Consider the following 21949-nt stretch of genomic DNA (forward strand, 5'->3'; position numbering starts at 1 on the left):
TTTAATTCTATTTCTTTATGAACTCACAAACGAAGTGTAAGTCCTAATAATGAGTTCCAATTAACTCAAATCGAACTTTTTGTGTGTGGTCAAATTAGAGATTTAGAATTGAATTACATCAAAACAATAAGTAGTCTGTGTCTCTATGATATGGATGGGATTCGAACTCAATCCATTGTATGAAGACAAGATACAATTTAAAAAATAAAAAATAAACAGATATTATGTGATTATAGTGGGTTTCAATTGACTCAACTAACAACTTTTTTTTCATCGACGAATAAAGGTTTTAGATTTGAATTACATCAAACCAACAAGTAGTAACAAGTAGTCTATGATATAGATGGGAATCGAAGCCGATCCAATGTATGATGACAACATACATACAATAAAATAATGGATATTATGAGAATTTTTGTGCAAAATTTATAACCTAATTCAAAGGTATAGATAAAGAGAGAGTAAACCCATGCGTTCGTTCCAAGCAAAAGCGTAGAAAAGAAAAGAGTGATAGAGTCAAAAATTAGCCTAAGAGCCTCTTTCCAATAAATTTAAACCGAATAATGCGCACATGTGCCATGTCATCATATATTTTTGAGGGAGCAATGCTCGGGACATTAAAAAAAGGTCTACAATTATAAGTAGTAGAGTATGAACTTATTATTTTGACCTTACCATTCATAACTTATCACGTGGTAAGTTACGGTAAAAGTTGTAACTTTTTTTTTTTTGTCCCTCCCATTTTCCTCTTTGAGCAGCTAGAAACCCCAACTACCCCTGTATTCTATAAATACGCAACAAACACAAACATGTAGAGCGCACGCATCATAGGCAATTAGCAGAGAGACAACGTAAAATACGTAGAATTATAAGAGGACAACGACAACCATGAGGTTGTTCTTTTAATCTCTCTCTCTCTCTCTCCCCAAAACTTAACACCGCCGCAACCGGTCATTTCCGCTTCGATCTCCCTCCCCTAAACATCCTTCTCCCACCGGCTACTTCCCATTCCCCTTCTTCCTCTTCATAAACAATACATAATCAAACAGCAAAGCAACCTTGAAGAAAGAAAAAACAGAGGGTTCCATGTTTCTGTTACATCCAAAAACCCACCAAACCCCATCATTGTCTTTCAGAATCAAAGCTGGCCCATTGTTTTGTTTGAGAAAAGGAACAAAACCCATCTGCAAAGTTTGTATTTTTCTTTGGTGGGTGATTGAAAGAAACTGTTTTTAATTTCCCTATCTATATGTGCGTGTATATTGGTGTGGGACGAGAAATGAGGAAGGATTGTAGGAGGGTCAGTAAAATGAAGGGAAGGATTTCAAAGATAGGGAGCTATGCAATTTCTTCTTCTATTAGAGACCAACAGCAACACCAACAGCCTTGTATTACTTGCACCACTTTCAACATCCTTGCTCCAATCTACAAGCGCCTCAACCATGAGGTACCCTTTTGTTAATTTTTTTCATATGTAGTTTGAATTTGCTCGTGTTTCAATGACTTTTAGATGCTTGTTTCTATGTTTTATTTGATTTGGTATTTACATTTTCTTGAGCATAGTATGTTCAATTGCTTTTGTGGGTAATGGTAGTTTCTACTTTCAATGTTTGTTTCTGCGTTTTATATGATTCGGTATTCATTCACTTTCAATGTTTGAAGCAGGATCCTAGTTGCCGTGAAAGCGATTACAGAGCGTATTGGTTGGCCAGGAATCGTAGCATATTAGATTCATTGATATATGAGAGATCTTCTATCATTTGTCTTCAGGTTTGTTTTTGCTTAACACCCACTTTTTTTGGGAAAATTAATATCTTTCTTTGATGGATTTCAATGGATTTGGATGAAAGAATGAACTAGTTTCTTAATGGGTATAGGCTAATATGGTGGATTTGGTGTGTTGGTGGCACAGGAATTCTGGGTTGGAAATGAGGAGCTTGTTAATTTGTATGAGAAGAGACTTGGTGATGCCGGATATGTTAATTTCAAGCTTGGACGGACGAACAACCGCGGTGATGGTATTCTCTTTAAACCCCATTTTAGATTTATCAAGTTGCCATTGGGTCCTGACATAAGTTGTTTTCCCACAAACAAATTATTGAAAGATTCCTTGTTTTGACGCAGTACATATTTAGACTTCATAAAACTAATAGAATTTGAAAGATTCCTTGTTTTGGCACTGTACATATTTAGACTGCATAAAACTAATAGAAATTGAACTTAATTAGGCTTGTTTTGGATGTAAAAGTTTCCGATCAGATATGCATACTGATTATTTGGAAATTTTTGTTGTGTATATAATGTGTCCCATCATCAGTTGCCTAATGGTCTGGTTTGTTGGATTCGGAAAGATGGAAAGAAACATGCAACCTTACAATAGTGTGGTTAAAAAGGGAATGAACATTGTGAATTTAAGGGAAAAGCCATTTTATTCTAGAGATCTGTTAGAAAGGAAACTGTGCTTCCTTTTTTTCGATGTTGACACTATTTTTTGCTCCTTTCTTTGTAGAAATTTTGGTAATTAGTCAACATAAGTGAAGAAACCGGGTTAAAAATAAAGACTTTGTAAATGGAAGAGAGGATGAGCTCCACCTGACCATACAGTTGCCTTGTTGGAGAGTGTGGGGTAATCCTTTTTAACAGATGAGTTCTGCCTACTATACAGTTTTCATGTTGAAGAGAGTGGGATGGGCCTTTTTAACAGACTCATCAGTATTGTTGGTCTTTTCTGATCTTTCTTATATGTGATTGTATTTGGCACCCAATAGAAGTATCTGTCTAATTTCAGCTATACATTAAAATTTCTGAAGAGAGAGAGAGGGTAAAGTTGAGTCTTTGTTATATATATATATTAGTGGTAAATAAACCACCTCATTTATGAACGAGTATATGCTGCTGATTTTTCCACCCTTTTAACCTGAGTCAATGCATTCATAGTTCATACCAATTTATGGTGTTTCTGTTGGATTCTATAGGTCTGCTGACTGCGGTGCGTAAGGATCATTTTAAAGTTCTTAACTATCGCGAGTTTCTTTTCAATGATTTTGGAGACCGTGTGGCTCAGTTATTACATGTTGAAATAGCTGCCCCATTCTCACAATGTCGAACCAATGATATCCGGCAAGAAATTCTCATTGTGAATACCCACTTGTTATTTCCTCATGATTCAAGTCTGTGTATTGTACGATTGCACCAGGTAATTCATTTTCAATTTTATATTCCTCTGTGTATGTATACCGTAAATATTTCACTTTGGTCATTTTCCATGATGCCTTGCCTTGATCGTATCTTATACATCTCTCATTGTAGGTCTACAAAATACTGCAATACGTGGAATCTTATCAGAAAGAGAATGATCTTAATCCCATGCCAATCATACTCTGTGGGTGAGTTTACATGCACCTTCTGTTTTGAGAGGCTTATATTGCTCTGTTGTTTTCACTGTTCTATTATACTCATATGCTTCTTGTGATTTGTACTCACTGCAGCGACTGGAATGGAAGCAAACGTGGACATGTTTACAAGTTCCTTCGATCCCAGGGATTTGTGTCATCATATGATACTGCTCATCAATATGCTGATGCAGATGCACAAAAGGTCAATCTTTACTTCACTTCAAAAATTTCATTCCCTTGTGCCAGCAGATCTGTTTAGTGCTTGTATTTGCTTTTCACATTCCTGATCTCTTTCTTATTCTGAATGCAGTGGGTTAGCCATCGAAATCATCGGGGGAACATATGTGGAGTTGATTTCATATGGCTTCTTAATCCAAACAGATATCGGAAACTACTAAAAACAAGTTGGAGTGAAGCAGTATTTGCCATGTTCAAGGTCAGTTACTTCATTTTTCAGCCTTAACTTTGTTTAGACATTGTTGTGATACTTTGCAGATGTTTCCTTCTGCATTCTGATGGTTGATCTTTCCAATTTTCAGTATCTACTACGGAGAGCATCACTGACAGAAAATGATGCATTTGCCTTTCTGAAGGCTGACAACCATGGTGATTACATTAACTACTCAGGTTTCTGTGAAGCACTTAGACAGGTACAGTATAATTATTGGAGGAGGATTGGTGGACATGATTAACTTTTCACATATATATTGGTTTCTAAGAAAAACTAACATTTGTTTCAGAGCTCGAGTTCTCTAATACTGTATTGTCATTTCGTTGCAGCTTAATTTAATTGGCCATTGCAATGGACTTAGTGTTGAAGAGTCAAAGGAATTGTGGGATCAAGCGGACAAAGATGGAAACGGTGTTGTTGATTTAATAGAATTTCAGGTAAATTATGTTCAGTTGAAGTCATTGATTTAGCTCTCATCTATATGTAGCTTCAGGGCATTCAAACAACACAACCAATTCTTTTGGTAGTAAAACATTTATAGGCTTTAGCACCAGTCGCACTCTGGGGTTTCAAGCTTTACATTTGAGCAAGACAATTTTGCTTGCTTGTATCTATGCTGTTCATGTCATGGGATTGGATGGCTCAAAACTTGTGGCAGCAATATATATATATATATAGATTGTTATCAGATCATGTCTCCTGTTATAGTATGGTCTCATGTATAGATCATAACCCCATTGGAAATTATTTTAGTTGATGTCAAATTTATCTGTTCATGTTGTGAACTATGGCATTGCAGCAGCGAATTTGGAATTCTTCAGGGTCAGAGCAAAGAGAGGAAATTAGCCATGAGGCAAGGGGAATTCAGGAGCAAACCATTGGCTTCAGTATAAAAAATGCAGTTCTCTTCCCTCCTGAAGTGGAGAAAGGAACGTGGCCTGAAGACTACTCGCTTTCTGATCATGCACGACTGACTGTAGTGTTCTCACCAATAAGGATGCCATGCTCTCAGTCGTTATCCTGACAAACCTCAGGTGTAAAAGAACTTAGATGTAAAACTTGTACAGAAGGATCCCAAAAAAGGAAGGGGAAAGCTTGGGGCTACAGATTGATGGATTCCTGGAGTAAAGCCAACCATCAGATTTCTTGGGCAGAAACATCTTTTGCTTTTTTATGTGACAGGGCCATGTTAGATGATTCATGTGCCATTGTTGGACGGAAACATCGAGTTTTTTATAATCTTCAAGGAGCATCAGTGAAGTCACTAGGGTGAGACTTGCTGACCTACTTTTTCATTCAGGTACATCAAGATCCCTGTGCCTCGCAGTTGATAAAATGGGGCTAGCGTTCAACACTGTCCCATTCTGTTCTGCCTTTTACTCTGTTTCCCCTTAATTGGGAAAAAGAAATAGGAAAGAAACAAATCAGAGAAAGAACATTGAGACTTGAGGATATATATATACGTATAAATATAGTTTGGGGGCAATCACCTTTTTGTAGCATGGTGAGATGCACCATACATTTAGCATCCTCTTGTATTTGGACTGCATTCAAGAAAAGTATACACAGTTATCTTGTAATAGATTCTGGTCCAACAACAGATTTGATATACCAAATAGAAGAGTTTACAGTTACAGATTGTACTTGTACATTGTGTCATGTCCACTTTATACCTATATTTCTACATGACAGATGCCTGAACCTTTCTTTTTTAGTTTGGGGAATGATATATTTTGCAAAGTATGAGAAGAGCCACTAAAACCAGATAGTGTTAGTACAAGTTCATGGTTAGTATACTACCATGCTTCTCTCTCTAAATTCAAAATAAAAAGAAGCATCCTAATCTTGTCATTTTTCTTGGAAAAGCACTTGAAAGGTAGAAGTTCTTATAAAAGTAGCTTTTTTGGTTTTTGTTTTTTGGACTGTTGACTTGGGAAAATTCTCATAATAAATTACTTACGAACATGAAACATTCTTGCTGTGGATTGATTGGTGTTGTATGTGCAAGAAGAATGAGGAGTCAGTTGATCATTTTACTCTTATATTGTGATTTTTTTAAAAGATCTATGGTCTTTAGGATTTAGGATTATGCTTATTTGGGTACAAAGAATTATGCCTAAAAGGGTATCTGATCAGTTGGTCTGTTAGAGAAAACAAAATCTATTTGAAACGGTTATAATAATCAAAACTGCATAACTTACAGTTTAGATTATGTTTGTATGGCTTTTAGTGCCAAAAAAAAGTAAACAGACAACTATAATGAAAAGAACAGCTTGCGATCTGAAAGTAAGTTTGGTAATTGTTTTCTTCTCAGTTGTTTTTTTTTTTTCTTAAAAACAGCTTTCTAATTCTCTAGGCCATGATAGACCAAAATGTGATATGCGCATGTGATTTTAATATAAAGTTCATACCTGTCATGTCTCTTTCTTTCTTTGTTTCTTTTTGTTAGGTGGCTATATTTAGTGGATTTAGTTATCTATGCACTATGGAATTTTGACCTCCATATTGTATATAGAGAGATAATATAGAGAGATAACATGCATATTCATACTTTCAAGTAGGACTGTCAACAGGTCAATTTTGACCTCAACTTGGACTCGACCCGCTCAGGTTAGGTGGAAGGAGAAAGCATCCACAACCAACCACAAACCAACACAGGTCAAGTTAGATCGGGCTCAAGAAGCCATCAGTCGGTTTAGGCAAGTTCGATGAGGAGTGAAGGTGGCCGGATTTGAGAAGATTTGGGCTAGATCCAACCAAATATCACTGGATTTAAGCAAACCTGAGCGAGGAAGATAGTAGATCTTGGCCACATTTGAGCGGATTTGAGTAAAGGGAGGCCAAATGTGGCCAAATCAAAGCTAAGGAGTGCCAAATCATCACCAGATCTAGGTAATTTTTGGCATTCTTTGAGTGTTTGTTGGGTGGCTCGGGTTTTTGAGGATGAAACTTGCCACTCGACCAGCCAAAGTCGGTTTTTGAGGGCTAAGACCCATCATCGACTGCCGGAGGTGTCAGATTTGGCCGTGACGAGTCGATTTCGGTTGGGTTGGTCAATTTTGTCAGGTCTCCAGTTTGCATGGACAGCCCTAATTTCAAGGTGGGAGTTGTTTAAAGGGTTAAAGATATTACGAACATTCATCTCTTCACAATGTTATTAAAAAATGTCTTGACACTTTAAAGGTATGATTTTCAATATTAAAAATGATGTCTCATTATAAATCATGTCAGTAAGGGAATATAATGAGAGCATGTTGAACAATTCATAACTTTTTTTTTTCAGATGAGAACTAGTTACAATCACTTGATTATTGAATTTGAAGTTGAGAAGTTTATTGTTAATGACAAAGTTAATAGTAGCACAATGAGCCATCGTACACTCTTAAATTAACTCATCAACCTACTAAAGCAATATCAACTTATAGGGATCAAATTGTGGTTTTGATGTTTGTGAATTATAAACATCATTGACTAGTATGAGGACGAGTATTGTCTCTCTTAAAATTGAAATGCCATTTTTTTTTTTTGTGTGTGTGTGTGTTTTTTAATGCAAGTATGAAGTATGAACCTTTCATTATATAGGTCAAATTTGGTTTTCAGGCTATAGGTTGAGTGCTATACACGGTGCATTTGATTTAAAACTGACTATACTGATTTCAAAGTACTCAAAAGCATTTGAATTACTTTAGATTCTTTGATGATGATATCAACTTTTTGCAAGGTGACGAAAATTCCAATTCCTAATCCATCAGCATATAGCTTTTGTCAAACACTATATCCTTGTCCCCCAAATCATGGTCCATCGTGCAGTCATGCATGCTATAATAAAAGGAGAAAAACAAATTTCCTGTTTGGCCCACTATGATAAAGCAATTAAGGAACAAGATAAACTTAGGTGTGTCTTTTTGAAAATGATAAAGCAAGCAATACATTTATGCAAACTTCCTTTATATAAGGTGGGAATGCTCATAAATTTTCTTCAGGAGTAATATTTTATTGAGCAAAAAAAAAAAACGAAAGAAAGTAGAACTTTTCACTGAGTTTTCACTAGCTTTATAACTAGATAATTTTATGCTGCTTATTTAAGGTAAACTTTCAAAGAATAATCAACTCAGATAATTTTATGCTGCTTAAGGAGATGTTATATACAACTTCATGTATACCTTTAACTATTCTTTTTCCTTTTTTTGAGAAAATTTTTTGGAACCTTTTTCCTTTTTATGAGAACACTATTTGGAATGTAATGACATAGTTTAATGATTTAATCACCCATTTCAAAGGTATGATTGAATTAAAATTTGCTTTTTTGACCGCAATATTGCAGTGTGTTGCAAGAAATATATGGAGGAGTGAGTGATGAGTCATAAATGGACTCTCATCCATCCTTACTCTTCATGCTCCACTATTGTAATGATATGGAAAGTTGAGAACCATTTATTTGTTCCTGAATAAGGAAGCAAATTAAATATCTTTGTAATTTATAAAGCTAAGTTGGTTTTCACTAGGAAAAAAAAAACCATTTAATGTTCATTTTTCTAACCACTAACAAGTTCATCTTTTTGTTAAGGAATTATGATCTTGAAACCACCAAAAAAAATGTTTTTTTTTTTTTTTTTTTTTTTCATAAAAACATGTTTTGATTTTTTTTTTTTTTTTTTTTCATTCATAAAAACATGTTTTGAAAATTCATAAAAACCTCTAAGATTCCAAGCCTGATGCTGAGTTGAAGGAAACCATCACTTTTCAGAAGAAAGAAACAATAACAACTTATAATAATTAAATTAAAGAAATTTTATTTTTAACATAAACCAAATATTGGCAAAGTTCCTTTTTGTGAATTTAATAACAAAGTTGTAACTTGTAATGGTTCACTAGCTCCCTACAGAATCTGGGAGAAAAGTCTAATCAATGACATATATATACTTTAATAATTTAATGAGTTATGCTTTAATATCACCATTTTCAAGGGCATCATAGAATTAAAATTCTCTTTTTCTTTGGAAGAAAGGGACGCAAAAGAGATTCAAGAGCAAGTGATAACGAAAATTCTCATCCATGCTCTTATGCTCATCTCTAATTAATGGTGGAACAAACAAAAGCAGAAAAAGTCCTTAGTGCGCTACAAAATGTAACTTTTTCCAAATTAAATTGATTGCTACATGAAACAAAAAAAATCAATGGAATTAGACTTTCCTTAAAAGAGAAAGCAAAGCCAGAAAAGAGTCTTTAGATCTTTTAAAAAGTGTGTGCGGTAGCATTAACTAAAATTGAAAGCTTTTAATTCACATAAAATATTTTTGTTGTCTTTTAGAGTGAAATTAACTACCACACACTCTTGGTGTGGTAGTTACTTCATAAGTAAAAGCCAAGATTCAAGTCTCCAGGAAAAAACTCCACGCACATATACACTTAGATTAAAATAGAGTATTATTTTTATCTTGTATAAAAAAAATTAAAAAAGAAAAAGAAAAGAATGAAGTTAAGTTTTGGAGTTTCATAGAAAAAGTGCTACAATTTATTGTTCCTAATTTATGAACATTTTAGAATTTTAAAACACTATCAAGTTTTTTTAGTTAATTCTCTTTGTTAGTGCATATCACAAAAGCTCTACCACAAACTACAAAGTGCTAATTTGACATTAATGGAGGAAGTAGAGTTTTATGACATTATCGGTAGAATTTGTGTGGTATAGAGTTTTAAAACTGCATTAATTCAAGAAGAAATTATACTACTCAAAAATGATTATCATTCCAAATTCCTCTTGCCATACAGGGGCAAGATCCTAACAAATTCACCAAAAAAAAAAATCATGAGGTTTAAATGTTTTCGAACTATAGTAAGCAAACTTCTTTTTTTATGAATTGAATGCTAAAAAAGAAACATGAATCCAAAACTCATGACAATACAACTTCATTGCTAATGTTTCTGCCCAATCCCCAAAGGACCCTAACCCATCTTTTATCTTTGGTTTGTAAGTGAGTAATTATTAGATGTTACTTGAACACGGTGATATGTTGCTCACGTTTCTCACATTTGTGGCGGATACTATTTATTAATTTTACTGGTGGGCTACTTCCTTTTTTGGTCTTTTTTTTTCCTTTAATAAATTTTCTAATATTTATTCATTAAAAAAAAAAAAAAGACAGTACAACTTCACACAAGTATACTTTAACTTTAGCCAATTGATTTTACACAAACAAACAAAAGGGGGAAGGTACAATAACTTTACTAGCTTTCCTTTCGTTTCTATAAGGTGGGAAAGAAAGAACAGTCAACTTGATAAGAATCAAAAGAATAATTACCCTTTCAAAGTTATGATTGAGGTAAAGTTTGCCCTTTTGACCTGCTTATTACAACTGGCAAATAACAATGCAGTACTGTTGCAAGAAATTAAATGGAGTGAGTGATGAGTCATGAAAAACTCATCCTTACTATTCATGCTGATCTTTAGATGGTGCGGCTAACACAACTATTGTCTTTGTAAAAGGACATGACGATCCAACTCTCACTAAAGGATTGATGAATACGTGAAGGTTTATTCCTGAATAAGGAATCAAATTAAGCATCTTTGTGATGCATAATTATAATGCTGAGGTGGGGTTTACTCCAAAAAATATATGATATTTATTTTGCCGACCACCAAGGCACCAACAAGTTAACAAGTTCATCTCTTTTGTTTCTATTATTCTATATGAGTAAATTGTAGAAGAGGCCCAAAGTGGCAAAGTGGCAAAGTGGATAAAAGCAAAAGAAAATTGTGGTAGACAACGCCTTTAAGTAATCAAACTTTTTTTTCTTTTTCAACCTCTATCAATCAAAAAAATAATAATAAAAGGAATCAACCTCAAGATTATAGGATTAGTTGCAATGTTCTTCCACTATTAATAATTGCTGAAATCCGTACTTGTGGGTCCTATGAACAGTGCACGGGACCCATAGAAAAAACACAGTCGCGCATTTTCAGTGGAATCCAAACCTAGTCTATGAGTTTGTCTATTCATTTAGTTGATGAGAATATGAAAGTGAAGAGTTCCTCTCATTTCTTTTTCTTTTCTTTTTTCCTTTTTCATTTTTTTACTTTTTTTTTTTAATGTTATCACGAGATAAATAATTGAATTGTAAGGTTAAGTATAATATAAATTGGAAAAAAATCTTTAATTTTAGGGGACATTGCAAGTGACTCAAAAAGCTTGAGAAGATTGATTACTCAAATTTGAAGTTTATAAAGGACACCATGACTGTCCTCAACGCTTAGACTTAGAATGAGAAAATGCAATTTGCTCAAAAACATTAGTTTGTGATAGATCTTGTTCTTGGACAAAAATGTAATGAAACCATACTTCTTATTCTTTTGGCATATTCCTCTACTTGAAAACATGCTAACTTCTTAAAATATAGTATATATTGCTTTCTATAAGACAAAAAAAGAAAAGTGATAGAAGAATGTATTTAGATTAATTTATTTTTATTGATTTATTTTATTTTTTTTAAAAAAGCTATATAAAAATATGGCGAAAATGTACTTTTGGTCCTTACATTTTGGGCCTATTCTCGATTTTGTCCCTAAATTGATTTACCTCTTAGGTCAGTCCTTGATTTTTAAAAATCATTTTTAAAATAGTCTCTGCCGTCAACCCAATGACAGAAAATGCTGAGGTGGCAAACAGAAAGTACTGTTTGCTGACGTGGCTAATAAAATTTTATTTGATATTTTTTAAATGCCACGTCATCATTTTCTAAATTAAAAAAAGCTATGTCAGTTTAATTAAAAAAATAAAAATAATTTATATTTTTCAATTTCAATTTAATTCAAACTAAATTAAAAAAAAAAACTTATTATTATTATATTAATTATTATTGCTTTCATTATTTTTTAGGAGGTAAGAACACAAGAACTTGTTCTTCGTGTTCTTCCCGAATCCAAGAACAATCAAACCCAGAACAATGCAAAATTTTATACAAAATCCCTATCCTCCACTAAAACCTCCAGAACATGAAAAAAATCATCAAACCCAAACCCACATGAGAAAACCAACCTAGAAAAATATCAAACCTCCAACACAGAAAAATGTCGAATCCAAAAACCTCCAACCACCACAATCACCCACACCACCAACCACAACAACCACAAAATCACCACTAAAAACCCACCGTCGATCAACCTAGCACCACCCACCGCCGAGAGTCAAACCCAAACTCAAACAAAACCCAAGACCCATACTAAAACTCAAAATACCCAAACAAAATCCAAATTCCAAAATCCAAAACTCAAACCATCCGCTGCCACTATCACCACCACTAGCACCATCAACATCCACCACTGCCAAATCCATACCCACAAACCCAAATAAAATAAAATTAAAAAAAAAAAAGAAAAACTAATTCAAATCCATTTTCTACCACAACCACCAAACCCAAGACTCGCGACAGCCCATGGCGAGCAAAACCATGGCCACCCACAAGCACCAATGGCCCCACACCAAACCACAGCGATCTGAATCCCACTTTGCCGATTTGGACCCACCCACGGTGAGCCACAACCACCAAAACGCCACCACTCAACCAGAAATCACCGATTCAAAGAGAGGAAGACCGAGATGAGGAAAAAAGAATAGAGAAATAGAGAGGGATAAGAAGGCTAAGCTTGTGAGCTTAGTGGTTGAGAGGGTAGAGAGAGGGAGTTTGAGATTAGTGGTAGAGAGTGTAGAAGATTTTTTTTTTTTTTTTTAAACTGATGAGGTTAACCAAAAAAAAAAAAAGAATTAAAACGATTATGAATTTTTATTTTTTAAGAAATGATTTTAGTTTAAATTAGATTTAAGGTTTCTTTAAAAAAAATTAATTTACATTTTTTTTAAAATTTTCTTAGAGCTGGCATTTTTTATTAATTTAAATGCTGACATGGCATTTAAAAAATATCAAATAAAATATTTTATTAGCCATGTCAGTAAATAGTACATTCCGTTTGCCACTTCAGTATTTTCTGTCACTAGGTGGACGACGGAGACTATTTTAAAAGCGATTTTTAAAAATCAAGGACTGGCCTATGAGCTAAATCATTTTAGAGACTAAATCGAGAATAAGCCCAAAATATAGGGACCAAAAGTACATTTTGGCCTTAAAATATTACTGCATGTAAAGAGGGAGAGGGAGAGAGAGGGTGTGTGTGAACATAAGACTCCAGATGCATATTTTAAAAGCTTATTTGCTGAATATTTGTTAAAGTACAAATGTAACAAAAGAAAAAAGAAATATCAAAGAATTCATGATATATAAACAAATAGGGTCCGGTTAACTAAAAAGCCAAACAAACAAAAAAAAGCTGACAAGGGCCCCTTCCCAAAAAGAAAAGAAAAGAAAAAAAAGGTGACAAGGGCACACACAATTTTACTCTCTCTCTCTTAGGTACGATGATCTTATATTATTGTTTTTTCTCTCTTTAAGAAAATATAAAATTTTCTTTTAGACTCTCTCTCTCTCTAAATCTTCTTCTATATTCTCTCTCTTTTTCTCTCTCTCTCTCTCTCTCACACATTTAATAAGTAATAACTATTTTCTCATCGAAATTCCTTAGCAAAACCTGTAAGATATCAACTCCAAGATCAAAATTAGTAGAAACAGGAGAATCATCACAAAAACAAATTGAAATCCAAGAAGAAGAATAAATTTAACCGAATAAGCATTTGTTAATTCAATTACAAGAACAAATTTTTAAAAATGATTTATCATATAACTATTGTAATAAACAAAGAATATCAATTCCAACCATTCTCACCTAATAGATATTCATGTGCTGATCACTTGAAACTACATATTCAAGAAGGAATTACACCACACAAAATGATCATTCATTCCAAAATTCCAAAGGTCCTAACTCTCGCTATACAAGGGCAAGATTCTAACAAATTCACCCAAAAAAAAAAATCATGAGGTTTAAATGTAATTGAACTATAGGGCAATCTTCCTTTTTATACTTTCAAAGTTACAAAGGGGAAACTAAGTTGAAAATTTTATGCTTCAAATGAAATTTGAAAGGTATGATTGAAGTAAAATTTGCTTCTTTTGACTTGCTTTAATTTACAAGTTACAAAGTGAGTTAGTGACGACAAATTTCCATCCTTCTATTCTTCTTTCATGTTCTTTTTCTTTTTTTCCTTTTTTAAAAGGACATGATGATTCAAAGCCCACTAAAAGAATTGATGCATTACTCATTGGCGTCATGATATGGAAACCATTTAGTCCTGAATAAGGAAGCAAATTGAACATTTTGCAATGCATTGCCATAAAGTTGAGGTGGGTGGGTCTTCCCTTTATTAACAAATAGCTAATGTTCATTTTGCCACCACCTAATCTTAACAAGTTCACCTTTTTGTTTCGAGTAAATTATAGAAGAAGATAACTACTATAAGTAATCAATCTCTATTACTAGATTATTATTATAGGGCTATTATAATATCTTTCCTTTTTATTTTTTATGTTATCATCATGAGATAAATAATTGAATTGTAAGGTTAAATATATAATATAAATTGGAAAAACTTTAATTTGTAGGGGTCATATTGCAAGTGACTCCACAATTTAGAAGCTTGATTAGTCAAATTGCGAGTTTGTATAGGACATTATATCTGACCTCAACATTTTGAATGAGAAAAGCAATTTACTCCAAAAAAAAATATATATATATATATATATATATATTTTTTGTGATAGATCTTATCTTGTTCTAGGTCAAAGATGTAACGGAACCATATTTCTTGTTCTTTTGGCAGATTCCTCTACTAATATATATATATATATATATATATATATACATAAGATTATGGGAATTGGGATGCATCTTTTTGTGGAAAGTTCTTTGTTAATAATTTTTTAAAGTATAATTGTATTTTTTTTAAAAAAATTAATAAAATTTCAAATTGTTATAATATATATATATATGACCAAATAAACTAGAATTTTGAAAGATAAAAAATAATAATAAAAAACGGTTGACAAACACAAACATTTTTTATTTTATATATTTATAAGAATTATTAACAAACGCACTATATATTTTTATATGCATATAAAAGTGATATCTCAATTTTTTATCATACTATATTATTTCCTATCTATAAAATGCCTAAATAATTATATAAATCTATAATATTGTGGTTTGAAGATGATATATTGTGTTATATGTCCCAAGTTCAAACCAATGAGCCTAATAATGCACACATAATTTTACTCTCTCTCTCTCTCTCTCTGTCTCTCTCGATTTTAAGCTTCTCATCGAAGCTAGAAGATTAGACAACAAGGTCCCACTTCTTTGTCCTCACCTTCAGGAAACAAGTGTACATTAATAAAAAATAAATAAATAAAAGATTCGATGCCAATTGATCTCTATTAAAAGCCACTTTTCCTGTGTTCACACTTCTTATACTATTTATAATTATTATTTTCCAATAAATTCGTGTTCATACTACATACTACGATAAAGGATGAAAAGGATGTTTAGCAATGGAGGAGCATGGTAATAATAATACCAACAAAGTTGGGAAGAGAAAATGAAAAGGTTTGACATATCCTTTGAAAGTTGAGAAATGAAGTAGTAAAAAAAAATGTAAAAATTGTCATTAATCGTTGCTGAAATCTGAAGGGTGATTTTAAATGTTGGATATTAATACCATTTTTTTTTTTTAACATGAACTTTGTCACGTTGTTTTCAATACCCTTTCAAGGTAATTAATTTTACATCTATTATTGTCACCACCACTTTGATGACTATCATAATTTAAAGACCTCCAATGTTTCTGTAAATCAAAAATGATTCTTTCTATGTTTCCAACCCCTTTTTACTATATTTAATTTGACTCCACTAAAAGAACATAAAGGCACTAAAATCTTTTGCTGTTTTAATATTTAAATTTTGTTTCTTTATTTGTTGCAAAGAATGATACCTTTAGCATCATCTTAAACATAGAAAAATTCTCTTCAACTTCTCGTTTTTTATATGCAAGTTTTATCCCCCAAAGAAAGAGAATACATAGAAGAGTTTGAGATTCTTGAATTTCGCATTTTACAATAATAGTCATATCTTGACTTGAAATGGTCACAGTATGATTCTTACATGACTATAGAATCCAAGCCCACCTTTTGCATTCTAACTTTAAACCCTCCCCACATCATACTGAAAAGAAACGTAACCATGAAACGTAGCAATAATAGAATAATAGTGGTAACAACAAAAAGATTAAAGAAAGATAAAAAGAAAGTTGAAACAAGAAGATAAAAAGATAAAAGAAATAATAGATAATAGTGCTACAAAAAGATAAAAGAAATGAAAAGTGAAAAAACAAAAAGATAAAAAAATAAAAAAATAAAAGAAAGAAAGAAAGATAAGTTCCTCGTATCAATAATTTTTAAAATTCCCACATTGTAAAAAAGTGTAGTGTAACCATGAAATCTAATAATAGAATACAATATATATTGCTACCAACAAAAAGATGGAAGAAACCAAGAATTAGAAATGTTAACAAATGCCTTAAGAACATTAACTTAAAAAGTATTTTTTTAAAAAAAATTTATAGGAAAATAAAAAAGTAATTAAAATTTTTAATATCTTTTCATATTTTTCATAAAAAATTATATAATTTTTTTTAAATGACCTATTAAAAAATGTCCTAAGGGTACATTGATTAATAATGCTCTTTTTTATTTTTATGTTTTATGTTTTATTTTTAGTGTTATAATGTTTAAAAATGATATACTGATATGTAAATAACTGAGAATATTCCTTTTTAAAAGAAAAGGCTAAGGTAACATTAAAATTAAGATGGAGATAGTATCTTAAGTTTTAGGCTGAAAGAAGAAGATAAAGGAAAAAGTCGAAAACTTAGAAATAATAAATTACTTTTTTAACCAGTTTATGTTTTTTAATTTGAAACTATTTAACTAAAATATAGAAATATTTTAGAGAGTTTAAAAATTTATGTAAGAATATTTTAATACGTAAAATATTGAAATACAAATCGAAAATCCTATTATTAATAATATAGGTAGATAAATAGAGAAAAAAGAGAAAAAAGAAAAAGAAAAAGAAAGCACAAAGAAAAAGCCCGCGCTAATTGGAAGGCAGGTTCCATGTATCTTCAACCTTCATGGTGGGTTGAGTGGGCCCCACACGTTTGCAATCGATTACGTGTCATCACCACATCGGCTTGCCAACACACCATGACACCATCCTAGTTTAAAACTTGCCCACAACGCTACCTTAAAATTGGTAACTCAGTGTCCAGTACTACATACTCTACCCCCATACTTCCACAAAATTACCATTTGCCCAGCCCACCACTTCACTAATCACAGCTTTGCAAAAATACGGTACTCGAGGCTACAAAACCGAGGGTAAAGCAGTCCAACGCGGTACACACGAGGATTCAAATCGTATAAATACATGACCTAAGCTTACCAACTCCACCCTTGAAATCCTCTGTTTCACATTCTTATTTATGCTCACAACTCTCAAATGGGCCAACCCTCAAAATCTCCAAACTGAATATCAACTACAAGAATCTCTCTCTCTGATTCCCTATTCCTTCACTTACTTTTCTTTCTCTCTTTTGCTTTGTTTCTTTTATCCAAAAGGGTCTCTCTTTCTCTCTCTCTCTCTCTCTCTCCAAAAGGGTCTCCCTCTTTCTTTCTCTTCTAGACTCTGTCTCTGTCTCTCCCTCTGTTTGTGTGTGTGAGTTTTTGCGATGGCTAAGGCTGTGATTTCGATGAATTCTCTGCCACTGGGGTTCAGATTCAGTCCAACTGACAAGGAGTTGATCGACTACTACTTGAGGCTGAAGATCAATGGGAATGAAAAAGATGTCTCTGTTATTCGTGAAATTGATGTCTGTAAATGCGAGCCTTGGGAGTTGCCTCGTAAGTTTTCTCTTTTTTTTCTTATAGTACTGTTGATCATAAACCAAAAAGTTCATGTTTTTATTAATCTTTATGCTAAGTTTTGCACTTTTATGAATTGGGTTGTTATTGGAATTGGGAATTTTGTGTTTTGTTTGGTTCAATTTTAGATATGTTGCAAATTTTCTTTATTGATTTTGGTTGGAGAAGATTGTTATTTTACTGTGTGATAGTTTGTGATTGAATTTCGTTTTGTTTTTGTGCATTAAATTGGTGAGGAAATCGAAATTAGTATATCATTTGGCAATTACTTCATCTGCCTAGTTGAATTTTGTGTTTTTCTTAACTAGGTCAATTTGTAAGCTGAATTTGGTATCACTAGTATTTTTCCCTTTTCAGTAAATTTGTTTATGAGATTTAATTCGTAAATTTTTTGGTAGATTAAAGTGCTACATAACAGAAATGATGTTATCAATTCATCTTTTAGAAGCTGTTTAATATTCCCATTTAACTTTCTCATTTTTGAATTTGGTGATCAATCTGTTTGGCTGTAGATTTCTCAGCGATAGAGACAAAGGATCCGGAGTGGTTCTATTTCTGTCCACAGGATCGGAAGTACCCAAATGGATCTAGATTGAATAGGGCAACGCGTGCTGGGTACTGGAAGGCGACTGGGAAGGATCGGGAAATCAAGTCCAAAATAGGCTTGATTGGAATGAAGAAGACTCTGGTCTTCTATAGGGGGCGTGCTCCTAGGGGTGAAAGGACTAATTGGGTAATGCACGAGTACCGCCCAACCCTGGAGGAGCTTAATGGCACTAACCCTGGCCAGGTTGGTTTTCTCTCTCTACTCATTCACTTTGTTGATTTTGCTGTTTAGTTTACGAAATGAGTTGGTTATTGATATTGATTTGAGAATTCCTTTTGAGGAAAGGCTTAACTGAATTTTGTTGAAGTCAATTTTTCTTTTGATTTAAGACCAATTTGCTGCTAAAATCATTTAAATTTGTGAATTAAGGATGGCTAACATCGCTTTATGTATAATTTAAACAAGGACTACCTGATTAGCGAGGATTGTGGAAACAGTTAAATTTGTTAATTTACAGATAGGGTACTTCACATTACCAGTGAAGTATATGATTGGTGATTTGAGCGTGTTGTTTGTACTTTTTAAGAGGAAGGCTGTTGGTCCGTATGTCAAATAAAAATTGATTGAGTGCATTGTTCTTCATATGATTTCAAAAGAATAATTACTCGTGTAACTTGGATAACTCACCAGACCTTAAATATGAAAAACAGGTATTGAAAGGCAACACGTGACTAGTTATCTCAGGCTTCATGTATATGGCCAAGCAAATGACAAATCAGAAGCATGGACTGGTTTCTTTTCTTTATCCATTTCTATTCTTTGTGTGTGTTTATCTCTTTATCCTTAATTTCATGTATGATTTCTTGTATTCTATAGTAAATAGATGCCTTCATTGTCCGTCAGCTTTACTAAAGGGGGTTCCTTAAACACCTAGATACACCTTTTGGCTCTATAGAACTACCTACTACATTCTATTATCGTAATTATTTTAAAGTTTTCTGCCACACATTCACATATTATTTATGCAAATTTGTGGTTTACCTAACTTTTTACTTCTGCTCAGACATTGATGTGGCATTCCCCAAGCTCACTATGTTGATTAAATTCATGCAGCGTGCCTTTGTCATCTGCCGCTTATTCAAGAAACAAGATCTGAGCATTGAAGCTTCGAACCATGATGAAGCGGCTGTTTCACCTGAAGATACACAGTTAGAACTGGATCCAGTGTCTCCATCATTGGGAGGGCAAGCTCTAAATGATCCCACAAGTGTTGATTGCTTTCCTGCTGAAAATTCTGATGCATCAACATCTGACACTGTAGCTCCAGTCAACTGTAACAAAGGCAACAGCGTTGTTGCTGAAAATCAAGGGGGAGAGTCACCTGAGGTGAGAAAGAAATTGATATCAAGTTGCAGCTTGAAAAACTTGAATTTTTTGTGGAAATGAGATATTAGGTAACTAATTAAGTTTTGTGTTGTTTGTTCATGTTTCTTACATCAGAATGATCCAAGGCTGGAGGATGACTTGGGCATGTTCTTTGACCCACAATTTGAACCACAACTACAAGATTGGATACTTTTCCCTCCATCACACACGCAAATACAGGAGCCAGGACATTTGTTTGCCCCCAATGACCTCAACAGTGGTAAAGGTGGGGTGACATCCCAATATGGCTCGAATGAACAAGATGATATAGCTGCATTCCTGGATTCAGTTATATGCGATCCAGATGAGTACTCATATGAAAGTCAGGCCTTGAATGTGGTATCTGTTAAGGACAATGGATCATGCAGTGTGTCAGATGCTGAGGTGGTCAATGCACCGGTAAGTGGAAGCACTCAAGATACTTTTTATTAATTGGACTTGTGTAGTGTCAGTTTGTGAGTTGCTATTGCCTTCTTTGGATGTGTTTGAATTTATTTGACATGGTTTATTTTTGTCTGATCTTTATCTAAATTGGTCTTTATATAGCTAACATTGCATTGTAATGGTGTACAGCATTTTCAAGGTTCTCTGAAGTCTGAAGACATCATTGACAGGAAGGCTCCTTTGCAGAACCCCATCTCATCTAGTGGTGCTGAACAAATGTATGATTATAGTCTCAAGGAATCGAGCAATCATTTGACTGGAATCACAATAAGGCAACGCTCACAGAAAAACCAACCAGGCATTGGAAACTCTATGGCACAGGGCAGTGCTCCAAGAAGAATACGTTTGCAGTGTAAACTTCAAGTGCAGCCACTTACCTCAAACTTGGTGCCAGAAGATTGGAGATACACAACTGGGGACCATGAATTGAAACCAGTTGATACAGATGTAAGAAGTTTGTTTTGTGAACCTAATGTGATATTCTGATGACATATATGCACAGATTATGAAGTTTATTAAAATGCTGATGTACAGGACGAAAATACTTCAGAAAAGCATGCTGTTGCTGGTGATCACAGTGCTTCTGCTACTACTAGTGCTTTTAGTGAACCCCAAAATATCCTTTCTAATTCCATCGAAAACTATAAAACCTCTCAAGAGCTAAGTACCAGTCTGAGGCCAACCCTGAGGTTCAACAGCCGTAGCAATTTGACAGGCTTTCTCGCAGCTTCTTTGTTTCCAAAGGCTTCTCTTGTTCGCCACTCAAACTGGTCACTTGCTATTCTGTTCAGGGTAGTGCTGGTTGCAGTCTTGTTCATAAGCTTTGCTAGCATATGGAGATGTGTTAAATTATGATTTCAGTTGGATATTAGGATATTGTACATTTGTTTTTGAAACTGAGAGAGCTCTTCCATGGTGAAGATTTAGCATTTTTAACCGACCTACGTCATTTAAAATTTAGAGGGGTACATGGTGCTGCATCATTTAAATTTAAGAATCATTCCTTATTGAGATTATTAATACTTTTATAGTGACTTATCACCATGTACACCTTTAGATTTGTGAAATTTTTAGTCTTCATCATGAAACAGTGAGGATCCTACTTAGCTATTTAGAGAACTTTTTGGGCATGTAGTTGACACCAAAATTTTTGTCTTTTTTGGGGAGTGGGGTTAGACTTGATAGGATAGATTTCTTAGGTTTGTCGTTGCGAATGACTATATTATGTAATTATTTGTACACAGCTATCGAAAAAAAAAAAAAAAAAAAAAAAAATATATGCCCAGACTATGTCCATTTATGTAATTATTTGTACACAGCTATCGAAAAAAAAAAAAAAAAAAAAAAGAATATATGCCCAGACTATGTCCATCTGTTTATGTATAAATGCTTTCACTTACAGTTTTGTATTCGTTATAATTAAGTTTTGCTGCATATGATTACAGAGACTTGTTTGTCTTTCTTTATGAAGTCGTACTTTGAAAAAATGTGTAGATACTGTCTGGCTAAGTAAACTGGTAGTTTATAGTTCCAGAAATGGGTTATTGTTCATTGGATGGTTTATGGATATGACAACGTGTTTCTGGATGGGGGTGTGTGAATTGACCTTTAGGACTTGTGAATATAGATCAAAGTGAGAAAGCTGAATTAGCATTATATGGGCCATATGCGTGGGGGGGTTGGGGACAAAATTGAACCTGAAAGTGCAAAAATTAAGGCAATTGGCGTAATTATGTTAAAATTATTAAATTACCAACC

General features: G+C 33.4%; 1 protein-coding gene and 1 pseudogene across 4 annotated transcripts; both read left to right on the forward strand.

Annotated features, from left to right (window-relative positions):
- Positions 1 to 799: 799 nt before the first annotated feature.
- On the forward strand, positions 800 to 6991 carry LOC112024685 (uncharacterized calcium-binding protein At1g02270). 4 transcript variants are annotated; one of them, XR_010628074.1, is made up of 11 exons: positions 802 to 1447; positions 1666 to 1770; positions 1913 to 2018; positions 2976 to 3196; positions 3310 to 3386; positions 3489 to 3597; positions 3706 to 3831; positions 3935 to 4045; positions 4176 to 4283; positions 4646 to 5146; positions 6405 to 6991. XR_010628074.1 is itself a non-coding variant. In XM_024057306.2 (10 exons), the coding sequence occupies exons 1-10, from the start codon at positions 1250 to 1252 to the stop codon at positions 4868 to 4870; spliced, it is 1383 nt and encodes a 460-aa protein (XP_023913074.1). In that variant the 5' UTR covers positions 800 to 1249; the 3' UTR covers positions 4871 to 5560. The 4 variants fall into 4 exon arrangements, 2 of the variants coding, with proteins under 2 accessions (XP_023913074.1, XP_023913073.1); XR_010628073.1 differs by having other exon boundaries at positions 6408 to 6991; XM_024057306.2 differs by lacking the exon at positions 6405 to 6991 and having other exon boundaries at positions 800 to 1447; positions 4649 to 5560.
- Positions 6992 to 17299: 10308 nt separating this feature from the next.
- On the forward strand, positions 17300 to 21207 carry LOC112024696 (NAC domain-containing protein 62-like; annotated as a pseudogene).
- Positions 21208 to 21949: the final 742 nt, after the last annotated feature.

This window comes from Quercus suber, unplaced genomic scaffold (genome assembly GCF_002906115.3).
Source record: "Quercus suber isolate HL8 unplaced genomic scaffold, Cork oak 2.0 scaffold_39, whole genome shotgun sequence".
Lineage (NCBI taxonomy): Eukaryota > Viridiplantae > Streptophyta > Magnoliopsida > Fagales > Fagaceae > Quercus > Quercus suber.